The 17,718-nt window shown below is 40.3% G+C and overlaps 1 protein-coding gene across 1 annotated transcript in view; it reads left to right on the forward strand.

Moving 5' to 3' along the window:
• snd1 (staphylococcal nuclease and tudor domain containing 1) overlaps nucleotides 1-17,718 on the forward strand; it is a 216,982-nt gene that overhangs the window by 2,384 nt on the left and 196,880 nt on the right. Inside the window, exons 2-9 of the mRNA XM_084710587.1 lie at nucleotides 963-1,112; nucleotides 2,060-2,180; nucleotides 3,268-3,349; nucleotides 8,379-8,539; nucleotides 10,773-10,864; nucleotides 11,653-11,811; nucleotides 11,903-12,009; nucleotides 13,700-13,790. Of these exons, the coding sequence (XP_084566713.1) occupies nucleotides 963-1,112; nucleotides 2,060-2,180; nucleotides 3,268-3,349; nucleotides 8,379-8,539; nucleotides 10,773-10,864; nucleotides 11,653-11,811; nucleotides 11,903-12,009; nucleotides 13,700-13,790 (963 nt within the window). The remainder of the gene's footprint in view (nucleotides 1-962; nucleotides 1,113-2,059; nucleotides 2,181-3,267; nucleotides 3,350-8,378; nucleotides 8,540-10,772; nucleotides 10,865-11,652; nucleotides 11,812-11,902; nucleotides 12,010-13,699; nucleotides 13,791-17,718) is intronic.

Consider the following 17,718-nt stretch of genomic DNA (forward strand, 5'->3'; position numbering starts at 1 on the left):
GAATAGGGATCAGTTAATCAAGCAAAGCCATGTAGTACATTCCAAGTGGAACTTGGCCCTTTTGTAAACAGATAATGAGGGGGGTAGTTGTAGTAGTTGTAGTAGTGCCTGTTTGCCTCTTTTTTCCAAGTCTGTTCTGTGTATAAAAACTACAACTACCATTCTGCTTAGCCTGTACTTTGAGGAGCTGAGTCAGGTACTGGGGCACAGTGGTGATTTAATGAAAGACTTTATCTAGCTCACATCTTAGATCAACAGCCCCCAGTGATGCTCCACACAGACACACTGGAGAGTCTGCAGATAAAAGCTGTTTGCTCAGATTCGTGTAAATGCCACGGTTGTCAAACCCAAGAGTAGGTTATCTTTTTTTTTTTTTGTATTTAGCTACGCTATCAGATGGCGTGATCTCACCTTGCGTTTGAATGATAACCTGTCACCATGGCAACGTGTTGTGTGAAGTTGCTTTTCAGCTCCATGAGTTTTCCAGCTTCCTGTAAAATCTTTTAAGATTTTGCTAATTTATAGTAACTGTTATTCTATATAGTATATAAGAATTGGCAACCTATTTGCAGACACAGAATGGGCTTAATACATGAGCACAGATGTAATTCACTAAATCGATTTCCTTATTTGCTCATCTTCTGTATTTGTTTGTATTACACCAGTTTGAAATGAATCCTGCATGACCCTGTCATCATGCTAAACTGTTTGACACTGTGCTTGAAACTGCTTGAGGTTGCAATAACATTACTTTGATAAAAAAATTATTGGCTCAGTCAAGTTCTACCTGCAGACAGTTGACACAATTTGAAACATAAAACTTTGTTGGGCTTTCCTTTAATTTGTCACCATTTTGTAGAATGCTATCCCAGAACATAATTTTGAGTATTTATAGCACAATCAATATTCCTGCTGTTTATTTTATCTTTTCCAACTGACGGTCATTATTGTCATATCTCCAGGTCTTGTCAGGTTGTGCCATCATTGTTCGGGGCCAGCCTCGAGGTGGCCCACCCCCGGAGCGTCAGATCAATCTCAGTAACATCCGAGCTGGAGCCATGGCCCGCCGAGCCGCCCAGGGCCAGCCCGACACCAAGGACACCCCCGATGAGGTGAGCAGCTCTATCCCTTTGTGTTTGTGTTTGTTTATGTTTATGTGTGTTTGGCAAAGGCAGGACAAGGTCCTGCTAAGTATCCCTTCAGCACACACGATGATGTTCCTATTTGGGGGCTGAATGCTCATTTGGGCATCTTTGTTTTTACTGTGGGGAGAAGATTTTGTCACATGGCTTTGCTCTCCTCATTTCCATTGAGCAGCTGGAACAAAAGTGTGTATAATTGTGTGTGAATTGGTTTCAGACCATGCCTGATTGTATAAAGATGTAGCCTCCAGATAAACATGCCAATTCTCAATTGAATTCAAGGCCTTAAGATACCACTGGTGAAATTTGACATTCAAAAAAATGACATTTTCTTATCACACCATTTGAAAAGTCCATCAGTTTATTTCTAACAGTCAGACATTACTCCTGTCTGTTCTGCAGCCTGTTTTTCTTTAGTCCTTTAGTATCTGAAGGTTGCAAGCATAAAATGTCTGCTTTTTATTTCTGAATAATTTCCAGTTGGGTGTTTATAGATGGTAATGTCTTTTTTCTTTTTTTCAGATAAAAAAGGAAGAAAAAAATCAATTTAAATCAGCATACAGTGATAGAGCTTGTACTAAGATAATAGCCAATCAAAAAGCATGTTTATTGCAGTAGTTTTAGTTAAAGTGATAATAGCAGTGATAATTATTGTTTAGTGAGTACTGTTTTCACTTAACTCCTGTGGAATGGGGGCTGCAGTGCAGCCACCAACTGTGATCAGACTAATTCAGTCAGAAAATAAAAAGTATTTTATTTAAAATGAAAGATTATGTTCGTACAGTAGTATGTTTCTAATAGTTGTTTAATTCTGCAGATACTGATGAGTCAAAATGCACTTGTTTAGATGTTTGTGAATGACTTTGGGTTTGGTCGCCATATGGAAGTGTACATCATTGTTCCTGTGTGTATTACAGCCATGGGCCTTTCAAGCCAGAGAGTTCCTGCGGAAGAAGCTAATTGGCAAAGAAGTGTGCTTCACTGTGGAAATCAAGACAGCTTTGGGCAGAGAGTATGGCATGGTATACCTGGGGAGAGGTGAGTGTACTGTCACCTCTAAAATCACAAACTGGTCTGAACGATGTCAAAAATTATTCACATCATAAATATTCCTTTTCCTATAGTGAGAAGGAACATGTTATACTGAATTAAATGTATGTGTGATGTGGGAATCAGTCACTCAATCAGGGTGGCAACTCAGGGGTTTCATCCCAGAATCATGGGTTATGGTAGTACTATAAAATATTGTGTATATTTTGTAGGGTTCCCCTTGATTTAAGATTATCCTTGTTGATTAGTAGTTAAAACCAATATTCATTTACCAGCAGCAATGAACTTATTTCCACACAGTATGACCTTGTTCAAAAAATGGAATAAATAACTTTGCAAAAACAAATCACTTTACTCAATTCCTCACAGACTCATAACATGATGGATGATGTACACACACAAAATAATTTGCTACAAACTTGCCCCTCAATCATTGTGTCCTCATCATCCCCGGACTCAGAGCCGGTAACATTAATTTAATCCTGGTCGTCAGACTGGGCTCCGTTGTTCTCAGAGGCTGTGTCCCAGTCCCAGTAATGGGACCATTAACTGAGCTGGCTAGCTAATGACAGCCACAGCACAGCTAGCAGCAATACGCCAGTGACCTCCATGTTACAAGAGGAACAGTCTGTGTTGCAACAATCCCCTGGGCCAAACAGCAAGGCGCAGCCCCTGACTGGAGTTTGAGGCGTTTTATCTTTCTGCGACTAACGAATAAATAAAACCACCAGATATTACGGGGCAGCCCTAATTTGTGCAAAAATTGCATTAGAATCTATTTAATACCCAATTTTTCAAATAGATTGGTGATGGTACAGTACTGAGGAGTATTTTCAGGTTGTCAGTGTACCGGCTGCTAGCTTGTTAGCGCTGTGTTTCATTTAACCATCAATTGTTTGTAATCAGTGCACCTGCAAAAAATGCAGAAAGTGATTTGTTTAGTTAAATATTCATGGTTGCCTGCAATCAAATTATCTGAACTAACTGCTGTGTAATTGTAACCATGCTGGTGTAAAAAACAAACAAAACAAAAGACGAATACTAGTGTTTTTTCCCTTCTCTCCTCTCATTTTAGACACAACAGGTGAGAACATTGCTGAGTCTCTGGTGAACGAGGGCCTTGCCACAGTCCGCAGGGAAGGAATCAGAGGGAACAAGTAAGATTCTTGCTGCTTTTTTCTCTCTTTGGAAGGGGGACTCAAGAAGTAAACACATTTAGATAAAATTATGCACACTGATTTATTTTAATCCAATATCCCAAGCAATATATAACTGTACCATATGTCATAGTTTCTCTTTGGGATATCTAATTGTTATATATCAGATTTTGTGCCATAATCTGCTGTTCGCTTGACTAACCTCGAGTGAGACTACCATCATAAATGCTTTTCTTCCAAATTAGTTTGCTCAGTCAGTGTGGTTGAAGTAATTTTGGACGTCAGAGCTGGTTTTAGTTTGCTACTCTGCACTTTGTTTCCCAGAATGAGAGGAAATCGCTTTTGGCAACATGATGTAATCTTCTGCTTGCTAAAGCTTGTAGCAGGACAACACTGGTAAATCTGTGGGGAGATATACATAAGTCCTCAACTGGTTGACTGTAGAGAATTGAGATGGAGCCGTGCTGTCCCAGATGGTGGCAGTATTACCCTGCTGCTACAATGATGTCCCTCTGAAACCCTTTTCTGCCACATTGCCCTCATGCAGTAATCCCCTAAATACACTTGCACACCCAGGACTATATGACAAAGTACTGTATATCCCCCCCAGTGGCAGTATTTGCACATTACACACATTACAAGCAATTTGACTCATGCTGCTACATTTGTATCTTCCAACATGAACAGAGATGATGGGAATATTTTGCCACTAATGACCCATTTGAAGCATTCTGTGCAATGGCCCAGAACAAGCACTAATGTAAATGATGCTTTAAGTGTAAGCGGGCATCATTTGGCCGAAGGGGGAGGCCCATTACTCTGCGAGGACTTCAGGCCTTAGTTTTTCCCTCAGTGCACTAGCCTCCGATATCATTACCCCTCGTGACTGGCCGCGTTGATCACACTAACAATGATGTGATCATAATTATGGGGATTATTGTAATGATGATGGCTTTGGACGGTGCTGTTAAACTTGTTCAGAAGCTGACTGCTGCTTGGGAAAATGCTTCACAAATTTAAGGGTCGGGGGCCAGTGCTCTAGAGCAGGCCGGGGCACCGTTGTCCCGGGCTGGTTTTTATTGGTTTATTAGAGCAAGAGTGAAGACACATGCTCTGTCACGTGTGTGTGGTGTGGATTTTTTTAGTACTTTGTTTTTTTTGTTGGATTTTCAGATATGAATTCAGCAACATGTGGCAGTAGCACAGAGCAGCATGTATACATTTTATTTCCAGTAATTCCATATTTAAATGGTAAGGGTTATGTAAATAGTCCACTCTTCCAAATTTCTGTCAAAAAATGATGTCTTCTTCCCACATATTTCAGCTGTTTGTGTCAGGCAGATTTATATGTATTTAAATCACACAAGACCCTTTTCCACCATATTAGCTCTGGTTCTTGAACCAGTTTTATTCAAGATTCTTGGAACCTTGATTCTAGCAAATCAGCCCATGTTTTAACCAGTTTTGAGAGGCTCCGTTGTAATCAAGGGTGCTGTCAACAGATGGTCGTGCACAGTGCACCACGACTCGTAGAAAATGTGATGCCCAATTTGGTTCCCAAGATTAACATGCTACTTCTTGGGAACAAGACTTGGGTGGTATCTATTTTTTCATAGCTTCCTGACATCTTACGGGTGTATATGATAATTATGGCAGGATTTTTTAAAAGTTGCGTAAAAAGACTCAACTTGATTTCAGTCCACTGCAGAGAGTGCTGCCTCAGTGTAGGCAGAGCTGATCACCATTGCGATACTATTCCAGCAACTGGGAAAGAACACACACCTGCACAGGTGCTTTTAACAGTTCAGAATTAAGTGTTTGAACCAGAACTCAGGTGGTTCCATGTTGGTGGAAAAGGCCTATCAAGATGAGCTCTTTGGTGTGCTGGTGAAGGCATCATCATTTGACAGAGTTTCATTTTAACTTGATCAGGCATAAAAAATGCTGTCCTTGGTGCTGAAACATAATTTGGTACAGACGCAATCATCAATCTCTTTTATTCAGTCTTACATTTCAGTCTCTGTCACTCAGTCAAACTGTTTTATCCATTCACTGAGGTGGCTGGAGCTGGAAAATTGGTCAGATTTCACGGCATTACTCTTTCCTTCTGAAAAATTAAAACCACAGGCCATGTCAGGCAGGGGGTTTGACTGATTGGCTTATATAAAGCCCACCCACCAGAGCAGAATTGACATGGAGACCGAGTACGCTTTATAACCCCCAATTGCTCCTTTTTAACTGGACTCCCAGAGAAGTGCTGGTTGAGGGGTGTAACTGACTGAGGGATGAACTGTACTCGTTTGGGCCTCACTACTCACTAGGAATGGAACCCTTCCAGTCATGTACACTGGGGAACATGACTTCCTGCACCCTGTTCAAACTGTACAAAGACAACAGGGAGCTGTAAAATGGTTTGCTAAGGTTCAACACTTTGTACCTGTTTTAAGTATTTTTGGTTTCACACATGGAGATGAAGGATATAGCCAAGAGCGTGCAAATATAAGGGAATTGGATTTTTTTTTTTCTTTTTCTTGGTCCTTTTGTTACTCCAGCATTCTTGCTCTGTGCTGCACTTTCTTCCCCATCAATATCTGTTTTGATTTGAAGCAATGTGTTGGTTGGAAGGAGTTGCTGACCTAAAAAGAAACCAGTCTATTTGGAGACAAGGATAAGTTCACTATCGTCTGCCTCCACACATGAAGTTATTTCTATATCTTCACCAATCTCTGCTTGGGAGTTGCTTTCCATTTATTTCTGTGGCTTCCCAATGTCTGCTCTCCTTGATTGCATTGTTAGTCTCTCCCACTCTATCTTTGTAGCGTTCTGTTCTGTTCTGTTAAGCGTTTAAATGCTAAGTAGCTTAAGCACAATTGACTTCTTACAGAAAGTTCCACTGTTGTTGCTCAGTAAGCAAGAAACTGTTTCGATTCAATTTGAAGTTAGTAGCTAAATCAGAGTGGAGGGGAAAGAGAAGTTGGCGGCTTTTGGGCACAAGTCCAAAAGCCCAATTAGGAGCACACAGCTGGAGAACAGGCTACATGTGTGTTTTAATTGAGACCCACTTTGTTGCCTCTCCAAGCTCTAGTCACCATCGCTGCTCCCATATCAATCGGGCAGCCTCTGCTTCTTGGAAAAACAAAAGCCTGTTGGCCATTTGAAGTAATGAATAATTAAAGTTGTACAAGGGCCCTCAAAAAGCATTAGGCTGCACAATTTAGAGAGCAGGCATGGAATTAATTCTGGCGTTCGTAGCCAGCTGCGTGGTTGCTTATGAAGGAGCTGTCAAACACTGTTATTGTCTTTTCCCAAAATGCTCGGCTACATTTTTAAAGCAGTTATAATCTGGTCATCAGCTGGTTGCCACTAAAACAACAGCGGCGTTTGTTAGGACGAGCACTTTATGCAGCTCTTAATTCTGCAAAGCTGGAGTCTCACCAAACCCTCACTTATACAGTCCCATTCTTTTAATGAGTACTTGTTTGTACATGTTGAAGTTAACACCCAGTGACAGTTTTGTTCAGCAACAACTGATGAACTGTAATGAACTCAACATGATAGAAGTTACAGACCTTTCACATGTGACTCAAGTTGTTATAATTGTAGTTCTTGTAATGCTAATATCTGCCTATTGGGACAATAACACAGCCTGGATAAAAACCATTAGGTACGGTGACTTTCCTTATTTGACTGGTGTGAAATTAATTGCAAGTGCACTAAGCATTATGATGTATTAGTTATATTTTTCAAGCAGATTGTCAAGACTTAAATGGCACTCAGACCCCTGCAGCATCTTTATAGATGTTTGTCACCTAGTTAATAGCAGTATATTAACCTAAATAACAGTTTTGTACTGAAGCTGTGATGGTTCAACAGCATTTTCGTTTTTCAAAGCTGGTAAGCAGTCATCCGTGAAAATTTCAATACCAGTTTCACTCAGCTGCAGGTTTCAGTGGTAGGCCAGATTTCACGCTACTTAACTAATTCATTGAAGTAAATTTAATAAAGTTGCTGTGGAGTTTCCATTTTGGTTTGGCTGTTTTTAAAATGAAATCAGTTGAACTGAGCTGCTCATCTTGTCAATCAGTCCAGCCTTCAGTTCCTCTAAAGGAGATGGCCTGGAAAAAGAGTGAAAATACTTGTGCCATGATATTCACATCTTCTTTTATGCTTCTCCCGGCAGGAGCTGTCATCAGAGCCATTACGTTTTGGGGTTGTCTGTCTCATTTTCATAAATGCGATATCTCAGGAACTCCTATCCATTTTGACTCGAGAGTGAACTGATTGGATTTTGGTTGTGGCGGTCAAAGGTCACTGTGACCTCAAGTGCGACCTATTCTTGTGAATGGTTATCTGCTTAGAGAGAATTTCACTACATCAGGCAGAAATGTCAAATTGGACTCAAACTGATTTGATTTTGGTTGTAAAAAATCAAGGCCACTGTGACCTCACAAAACACGTTTTTTTGGTCCACACTGGAGAATTTATACGCTATTGTGACAACAGTTCACACAAATATCTAATGGGATAAAATGAAGTGATGGCATTTTACATCCAAAGGTCAAATTTACAGTGACTTCATAATCTTCAGCTTTCTATCAGTCCTCTGTACCCCTCAGTAAAAAGTGAAGACACAATGTTTCAAACCGGAAATTATTCACTGGAATCAAATCATACACTTTACTATAGTGATGAAAATACACTGACTAACCTTTATTGGATTCCTTCCTTTTTATTAAAGTCGTCACCTCATCAGCCTGGGCAGACGTGGATGTGAACTGTAACTTGACTGGTTGGCGGAGGCATACATCCCCGAGGCACTGATTCTTGTTTACATCTGTTGAGAAACGGCAGCAAAAAAATCAAACGAATTGGAGTCAGTCATGTTGTAACAAGACTGTGCATCTCACTAAGCCACTACAGTGAGCGTGACTTGATCACTTTAGCGCGACAGTTGTCCAGCGTTTGACACGTGTTTTATGGGTCATCCTTTGCTTATGTCTTAAACTATGCTTTTGATTTGTGTTTCCAGTCCAGAGCAGGCCAGACTCTGTGAATTGGAGGACCAGTCCAAGGCTTCCAAGAAGGGCTTGTGGAGTGAGGGTGGCGGCACACACACCATCCGTGAAATGAAGTACACCATAGAGAATCCACGCAACTTCGTTGACTCCCTGCACCAAAAACCTATCAACGGTAATCAGGAGGGGCGCGCACACAACCACACTGCTGCACTGGCCCAGGAAAAAAGACACATGGCATATGAACGCACACAATATTACATAAGCCTCTGTTTTCTCATAAAAGCCACATTTGCAGGCTGTGTCTGAAATTTTGGTTGACGATATTTGGCTCTAGATATCCACTTCAGGGTATCTAATGGCACCCTCTACATCACCCTTCTCCGGCTCATTCCTCCAGTCTCTCATCTCTGACCCTATCCGAGCCGTAATGTGCCACTCAATTCATTTCCAGGCGACTGCTGTTAACAGTGGCTCAGCTCATTTCACTACCCTTTAATTGAATGGGAAAATGAACAGGGGGAAGGCTGTTTCATTCTTTTATCCCTTGTTCTTACCATTCAAGAGAGACGGTCCGGGTTGTTCTGAAATGGAAGGCAGCAATCCAGCTAAAGCCCTTTTTTAAATGTGCACTGAGTTGCTGTGGTTGAAAATCAGAATACCAATTTCTCTGATCTGCTTATGCTGACACATGCACAGAAAGAAGGCATGCCGAGACTGAGAGAACCTGTCATCAAAACACCATTTAAGCGTGAAATGCCTTTCACGTAGATGACTCACATCCTGTCAAATTTCTCGAAGTACTTTAGAGGTCAGGAGCAACATTTGAATGATATGATTTTGGAGAAAAATACGATTAATACCTCAAAAGCTTTTCAGATAAATTGACCTTGTCTCAAGTCTTGATGTGTTGCTTATAGCATAGTCAAAACTTTAAAGTGATGGATCTTTCGAGTATCAAGTACTTACCTCTGTACCTCTTGAAAGGTGGCTGTGAAAGCAAACACTCAGAAATGAAATATGTTGTTTCCTTCTTTTCTGGGAAAATGGTTTTGATCAGTTTATACTGGTTATAATGGGTTTCAATAGGAACCAGTATCAAAACATTGAGAGAATTTTCTCAAACGCATTTCTCTATTGTTCCTTTGTGTTCCAAACATTTATATGGCAGTATGGTCAAATGCATTACTTGCATCTGACTGGGTATTAGCTGTGTTTTTCTATTTTCTGAATCGGGTCTGGCAACATAATATACTACTCTGCTGCCAGTATATAAAGCATGTTCAAAGTTCTATTAACAGTTTATTGTCACTGCTGTGAAAATTACTGTAATTTTACCTTGCAGACCACAGGAGTTGCTGGTCTACCACTTCTCGGATCTGTTAGTTTGTTTGTGTTATTGTGTGACTTTTCAATTTAAGCGGTTAGTCTGGAATCACCAGAAGAGTCTGTCATCATACTGCCTTTTCTGTGCGGAAACTGAAGTTGAATCACTTGTTTCATCACTCCCTTGCTCAAACAAAGTAAAGTGGTGAAAATATTCAAAATAAAGCAGACACTTAGATGGATTTTTATTCATTTATTTATTGTTTAAGGTGGATAAGATACATTTAGCTACTGACCTTAAAACTGTAGGTTCTACACTGATTTTGGAAAAGTACCTCACACAGGCCCAATTCAAAGAATCTGATCTATCCCTTTAAGTGGCGCCCACAGTCCTCTCTTTTTGAGAAGTACCTGAGAGTGACCCTTTAGCTGGACACTGCTCAGTGAAACACTGTTTTTTGGCAGATCACAGCTGTTATTGTTTTAAATTCAATGAGTGTCATGCAGGGCCTTGCTGAACAAGGTAATACATGTTGTGACAATCTTACCAGAATTAAAATAAATGAAATAAATTCCGATATTCATAGGTCAGGTCCGACTAGCCTTGGGGCAGCTTTCCTTAAAGAATCAGATATTGAGTTTCGCCCTGGACACCAAATCATTCAATCTCCACCCTCCATTTTCCAATATGAAATATAATAGTTTTAAATGTAGTGACACATGGTCTCAAAAGGCATTAAAATGATTAGCAAAAGACCTTTTTTTGGTAAGACCTCATTTACACTCATTTTTGGGTATCAGAATAAATCAGTGGTCACATTAAATTCACATTCACACTTCACAATTCAGTTCAAATGAACAGAATTTAACTCGCATCAAATTCACGTCGGGGCACCGGCCTTTGAAAAGGGCTTAATTTAATTTAGTCTTGAGCTGAAGATTGCCACAGAAGATAAGTATGAACTTTGTCCAGCCCACAAATAAGCAAGTCTGTTCTGAGAGCTTGATGTCTGTCTGCTCATCACAATTCAAGAAACTCTCCCTCGAACACTTTAACATTCAGTTCTCCTTCCTCTCCGCAGCCATCATTGAGCATGTGCGTGACGGCAGTGTTGTTCGTGCCTTGCTGCTCCCCGACTACTACCTGGTCACTGTCATGCTGTCTGGCGTTAAGGTAACCCACCACTCACTTGCTGCACTCACAGATGTGGTGAAATGTAAACTGCTGAGCTCATTGATTTTTTTTGACAAACTGTTTTTAGTCGTGACTACAGTAATGATTAGTGTGCAAATAAATAAATGCACGTGGGGATAAAAGGGCTGCGGTTTGACAGTTTCCACCGCACCCCTTTCTTTCTTCACTTTACTGTCGTAAAAACTATTAATAAAGTATTTTAAGGTAAACAGTCCAGTCTCGTTAAGAATAAATATATAAAAGAAGACATTAAAAGGGTAACGGCTCATTTTTGTCTCTCCTCTACGTCTGTTTGTTTCACCAGTGTCATTTCCGCTCCGCTAAATTTCCCCATCAATCTCTTTCTCCAAGCCCAGCTCTGCCAATGGGCCACTCAAGATAACTAATCTTTTTCATCTCGCACTTGAAGATATTACATCCATTTCAAGGTGTTCTTTGTCTCGTTGTTCAAAGGCCTGTCTGCCCGTCGCGCCTGTTGTGTTTATATCTGTCTGGTGTTTTGCCACACTCTAAGGAGAATACAGATAGCATATACAGCAAGGTGACATCGGTTAAAAGTTGATAACAGTAGTACACAGAAAATAACAGATTATATCAAAAGCCTGTGTGCACAGAAAACCTCCTGCAGGCACTGGTTGACTGCTGGGAATTGTAGTAAAAAGTAGAAATGTCTGCTTCTCTTGGACACATTTTATCACATTCCCATCTATTTATTAAAGCATGAGTATTATTGTGTTAATGTGGGTTTTTTTTTTTTCTGTCTCAAGTGTCCCACATTCAAGCGGGAAGCGGATGGCACAGAGACACCAGAGCCGTTCGCAGCAGAGGCCAAATTCTTCACCGAGTCCCGTCTTCTGCAGAGAGATGTCCAGATCATCCTGGAGAGCTGCCCCAACCAGATCATCCTTGGAACCATCCTTCACCCGGTAAAGACACAGGAGGCGGCGACGGGGGTGTCGTTACAGTTCAGATTTTCTGTCTCATTAATTGTTCCTTTTCCATGTCTGTCTGTTTCAGAATGGCAACATAACAGAACTCCTGCTGAAGGAAGGCTTCGCTCGCTGTGTGGACTGGTCCATGGCCGTCTACACCCAGGGAGCGGAGAAACTCAGAGCTGCTGAACGGTACATTACTGCAGAAACACTTAAAACAGGGTGTCTAGGGGTCCTCAAAAAGTTAAAATTTCTTAAATTCACTTTAATGAATAAAAGTATTAAATAGGATTAAAATAGCCTACTAAATGTATTTGAGCAAATGTTCTTGTCATTTTGCCTTATAGATTTGAACTTATAATATAATTTTAGTCAGAAGTTTGTCTTTTCACGTTTTATATTTAGTTTTATTGCAAAATTGTCCTTAAAATATAATTAAATGGTGGCATTAAAGTCTCAAGAACTCTGATACATGTAGACACACTGTAAAACAAATCTGAAAACAGCTTTAAAAGGCATCTAAAAAGAGCCTGTGCAACACCAAGTCAGGCACAGACATTGTAAAAAGATACTGTTTAAAAATTTTGACAGAGCCTTCCTCTTTGATACACAGGCCAGGGCTCAGCAAACTTGACTATTAAAAGAGACATTTTTTGGCACAAAAGAAAATATATATCTGGAGCTGCAACTATTAAATTCTCTGTTTTCCTCTTAGGCTATCTTTTTTTTCTTTTGGACTTGGCATCCATAGCTAGCCTTGGGAAACTTAAGACTAGTCACTGGCAAATTTAGAGGATAAACGCTATGATGTACATTTTAGTTGAAGAAATATTAAAACATGTTTCTTTATTTGATTTATAGGCTATACAGATTTTACAATTGGAAAATGTAAGAACTGCTTTAGCCGTACAACAATGATTATGAAATTAAAACATAAATAATATATAATATTCATTTCCATATAATTTTTTGTTCAAGCTGGGGGCAGCAACTGGAGAGGGGCAAAAATGCAGCAGGTTGCTGACTGGGGTAGGCTGTTCCAGTAGGGAGCATAGCTGAAAAAGACCTGCATCTTGACTTTTCTCTTCCGTTTGGGTTTTGGTTAGAGAGACAGCCAGCAGTAGAGGATCTAAGAGTTTGTGAAGGATCATAAAACAGCAGGGAGTCTGCGATGTAGGGCGGTCCTAAACCATTGAGAACTTTGTATACAAGTAGAAGGACTTTTGAAAATCAATTCTAGAGGACACAGGCAGCCAGTGCAGTTTTTGTTGAACTGGACATTATCAAAGAGTGTCATTATAAATGCAACTGTTGCTCAGCTGACAGAGAGGTTTTGGAACTCAGTTTACAATATATTCGCTTCTGGAAATGACTGATTTGATACAATAAATAAAGAATAAAGAAAGTGCCTGCAGATTTGTGTGGTATTGACAGTAATTGTGCAAATTAAGTAGTTATGCCACTGTTACTTAGGATGAACAATCTCACTCTGTTCCATATTTATTACAGTTTTGTTTCAGTTAGGTTCCAGAGTGGGTTTGTTTGTTTACCTTAAGTTTTTTTTTTTGTTTAAAAAAATTTGTGTTTTTGTTTTGTGTTTTTATTTTATATTTTTTCGCAACTAGTTTTAGTCTTAAGTTTCGTTTAAGTTGACTGTAATTACCTTGCTCTGTTCTGCTGCAATGATATTCATCCTCTGCAATTACTGCAGCAATGACTGTGAACTCATTATGTTGGAATTTTCTCACTTTAATTAGCTTTTGTAGCTTTTTACAGCCAAATGGATAATTTTAGTCACTTGATTGAGCCCTTTATGTCTCAATAACTGGCTGATGTCAAGGGCTGCTACTAATGATGATTATGTGATTTCATTCTTGGCCAGATCTGCTAAAGAGCGCAAGGTTCGCATCTGGAAGGACTACGTGGCACCCACAGCCAACTTGGACCAGAAGGACAGGCAATTCGTAGCCAAGGTGAGGTCCTGAAGTGGCTTTTATAAGCTGTGGCCCTTCTCGCGGCACTTCTTCTTTGGCCCCTCACATGAAGTCTTACTATTTGGATCATCTCGCTTCCACTGAACGTCCTGACTTACTTTTACACTACAGAGAAAGTGCAGGAGTGAGGAATAAAACTCTGGTCACTTCCCTTGCTTCCACCACTTGATGTCGTCAGTGGTGTTGACAATATTCTCACAACACTGCAGCAAAAGTGGCACCACTTCAAGGCTTCTAACAAATTATATCCTCCTGACACCTCTTATTTTAACATTTTCACCCGCTACTGAATACAAATAAATAAATAACTAAAAATCTATTCACTGAAGGTACTAGGTGGAATTCTTAACAACAACCTTGAAGGACTCCCCAGTCAAATTAGGGCTAAATTACTGGCGTATGCTGTAGCAGTAGCACAGACTGACCCACAAAAGCCAAGAACTAGAGATATTAGCTTTGGAGGTTATTGGCTGGGCCTCAGGGGTAAAGTGTCCTTAATATCAAATACAAGGGGAGAGCTCTCCTTCCCAGTTGTCAGCACACATTAGCTCAAATCAAGTGAGATGGACTGCTTGATAGATTTTGGTAAAACAGATGACTTTATTAGGTCAGAGTTGAAGCTTTAACGCAGTAAAGCGACTCTAGCCTTAAAACATCAGCTTTAAATCTGGTCCCCTCTGTGTACATTTTGATGATGAGTTGCAGCCCACCCTTCCCCTCAGTTGATATATATTCTCATAGGAATGGAAAAAAAGTTTAATGCCTCTAAAGTTTGCCTTCTGTCTATGTTTGCTCCTTCCAGACCCTGAACTTTTAAGACCCTGAAAAATTCATGGCTAGCCCGAGGGTTGCATAAAAGGTGTTGCTTTGACAATTTGCTTACAGAATGAATTTGATAAACTGCACACGCATAAAGAAGGCGCAAAAAAAAAGAAACTATGTGTGTGTATATATTTTTTTTTCCCTGAGTCAGAGGGAAGAGGCTAGAGAAAGGATAAAACATTTATATTATCAGTGCGAGCTGCCCTCAGATCTCTCTGAACCCCCTCAATGAAAGAGGGTTGGATGTGGGCAGTGGGGGGAGTGAGGGGATGTTTGGTGGTGAGCTCAGGAGGGCGTATGAAAAAGAGGCAGAACGATGGCAAAAAAAAAAAAAGGTAGACCCGCTGAAAAAGAAATTGAAAGTGAGTTTGTGTGGAGGGGTATACAGAGACTTAGAAGAAGAAGGATGAAAGGACATGAGAAGTGAAAGTCAGGGGGAAAAAAACCCATCAAGATCCCTGGGACTATGCATGTCCTCTGTTTGGTATCCTTGCACACTTTTTACTGCTATAGCACTGCGCTGCTGATGCTCCCAGTTAAACCTTGGTGATCTCTCTAGGACTTTTCTCTGTCCTCTTTTCGTCGGCAGCTGCTGTCCCCCAAAACAGCCGCAGAGAGACTTACTCCATCTCAGCTGCTGCTGTGTTAGTCTGGTTGTTTAGTGAATTAAAAAGCCACCAGCAGTGCCTGGTAGACCACACCTTTAGCAAAAGACTTCTCCAGATTATTATCTTTTCAGGTAGTTTATGTGGTGAAAATCATCCTCTCAGACAAAAATCAATACATTTCATCTGAAAGAAATGCTACTGGCTATGATAACTATGTATATTAAGCTATAATGTGCATGCAATAATGGAATTATATACGACTTTTCTTTGTTTCGATATTGGCATTATTGCTATATTGCCAAGCCATTGATCGTCCTGGATCTGCAAAATATCAGTCAACCTCTACTAAGAAATCTGGAAAAGTTTCTCATAATGGAGTCGGGGGGCCTGTAAACTGGTGTTAGGACCATGTGACTCCAAAAACTTTGTTAAAAGTGTCAGACAGCTGATGGGAAATGTCATGCTGACCCTGCAACTGCTTGAGCCATTTTAAAGCTAAGTACATATTGGGCAGACTAAGGTTACTCAGGCCTGTCATTGCCCGTCCATACTTGTGACATTTGTCGCCGCCTAATACTGCAGTGCACCAACTCTCCCAGGGACACATCTATCCATCAATCCCATCATCATACACTCCGCCCCTCTTCTCGTCCACTCTGCTTTTCACTTCTTATTATCTGAGTGATGGATAGAGTGGAGAGAGCAGAGCAGGTCCAATCCCCACAAGTCAATCCTGCTGACGCATCTTCCTCTTTGACTGTCTCGCCTCTCTCCTCCCACCTCTGCTGGGACTGGAGAAGTGGATGTAGGCCACGTCCCAATAGTCTTCCTCTCCCCTCTTTTCCTTTCCCTTCCCCTCCTGTCCCCTGGGTAAACACCGACCAGCGAGGTGATGGATAAAAGGTGACGTGGTGTAAACCCCTTCACCAGCCTCTCATCACTAGCATGCCAGGATCTCTGCTGCTGTTGCTTTTAGGTCAACCTGCTCCAGAGGAATATGTAAAAAAATAATATACAAATTCAAAACTAGTATGTATTTGTAATACCTGAGGATTGTATGGAGAGTAACTCTGTGTTTGGCAGTTGTATAGATGTTTTTCTTATGCAGACACAGATACTGTCTGTATGGGTTTATACAGTACACTATACATTTTTATGCTAGTACTGCTGCAAGTGCAAAACAGGTTACGTTTTACAGATGTCCTAATTGAAAAGGTAACTTTAGTATTTTTCAGCCTGGACAATAATTTTATGTGTTTGTGTCTAAGTGACTAATGAGACAACAAATTTTGACATTGATCCGGTATTGAGGGTGAGCACTGCAGCTGACAAAGGTGAAACTGATCTGCAATGCAATCCCTCTGGGTAACTGTGCCGCCCAACTAGGCCCACCAAAAGTTCTTGTTTTTTTTCTATTGATGGGTTCAGACTGTTATTGTAAGTGTCTGACAGTATTATGGAAAGGACTGCTAAAGATAAAGACCTTGTCTTCTTAAACCTAAGGTCCTTTTTGTTTGACAGCTACATTGCTGTGTTCAAGGTGATCAACAGTGTTGCGCATGAACGCACTTAAAAAGTGCACATTCATGAATGTTTTCATGGTTTGGTGAGTGATGTACTGAACTGTGCAACTAGTGAAGATCGCTCAGGTTGTCAGCTGAGAGAGACCATGCGTGCATGTCCCCAAAGTGTTGACATGAAAACTTTCTTTGATCCTGTAGCATGAAGTGTGTCTCACTGTTAGTGAGAAACAGAGAAACCGCTCATCTCCTCTGTCTCATCTTTCTTCAGCTTATGGCTCTGATACATTATGGTGCGTTCAGTTTGAACTGGAAAGTGAGAATTTTCGAATTCTCAGTTGAAAATTTCAACAGCATGTTTTGCTGTCTGCTGTAGTGTAAAACATTCTCAAATTGCTGTAAAGTATTCTTAATAATTATAGATATGTTATTAAATAGGTTTTTAAATAGGCCCCTGGTAGGAGGTTCTATTTAAAATTAGATTTTAAAAAAACAGTGAAAGAAATGAATAAGAAATACTTCATTTTTTGGACTATGAATTTAGTTAAAAATTGTGAACTAGTTCATTTTAATGTCTGAACTGAATTTTGAGCTGCTGCCTTGATGGTTTTTTAGACCCTTTAAAACAGCAAAAGCAAACAAACTAATTGATCAAAGCTGTGGTAGACCAGAGAGCACTTAAAAAAAAACATTGCCCAGAGGGATTATGTTGTAGCTCAGTTTCGCCTTTGCTGGCAGCAGCAGTCTCCCTCAATACTGGACAAATTTAAAAAATTGTTGTCCTCTTTAGTCACGTAGACACAAGAACTTGGGAAAACAGAGTCCAGGTTGAAAAATACAGATGTTACCCTTTAAATGCATATCAAATAATTGCATTAAACATAATATTAGACTGAAGCTGTCATAACATTTGAAAGATAATAGTGGTGAATACACATTTTATTCTGTGCTGTTCTG

Source organism: Lutjanus erythropterus, chromosome 22 (assembly GCF_056507025.1).
Source record: "Lutjanus erythropterus isolate fLutEry1 chromosome 22, fLutEry1.hap2, whole genome shotgun sequence".
NCBI classification, from domain to species: domain Eukaryota; kingdom Metazoa; phylum Chordata; class Actinopteri; order Lutjaniformes; family Lutjanidae; genus Lutjanus; species Lutjanus erythropterus.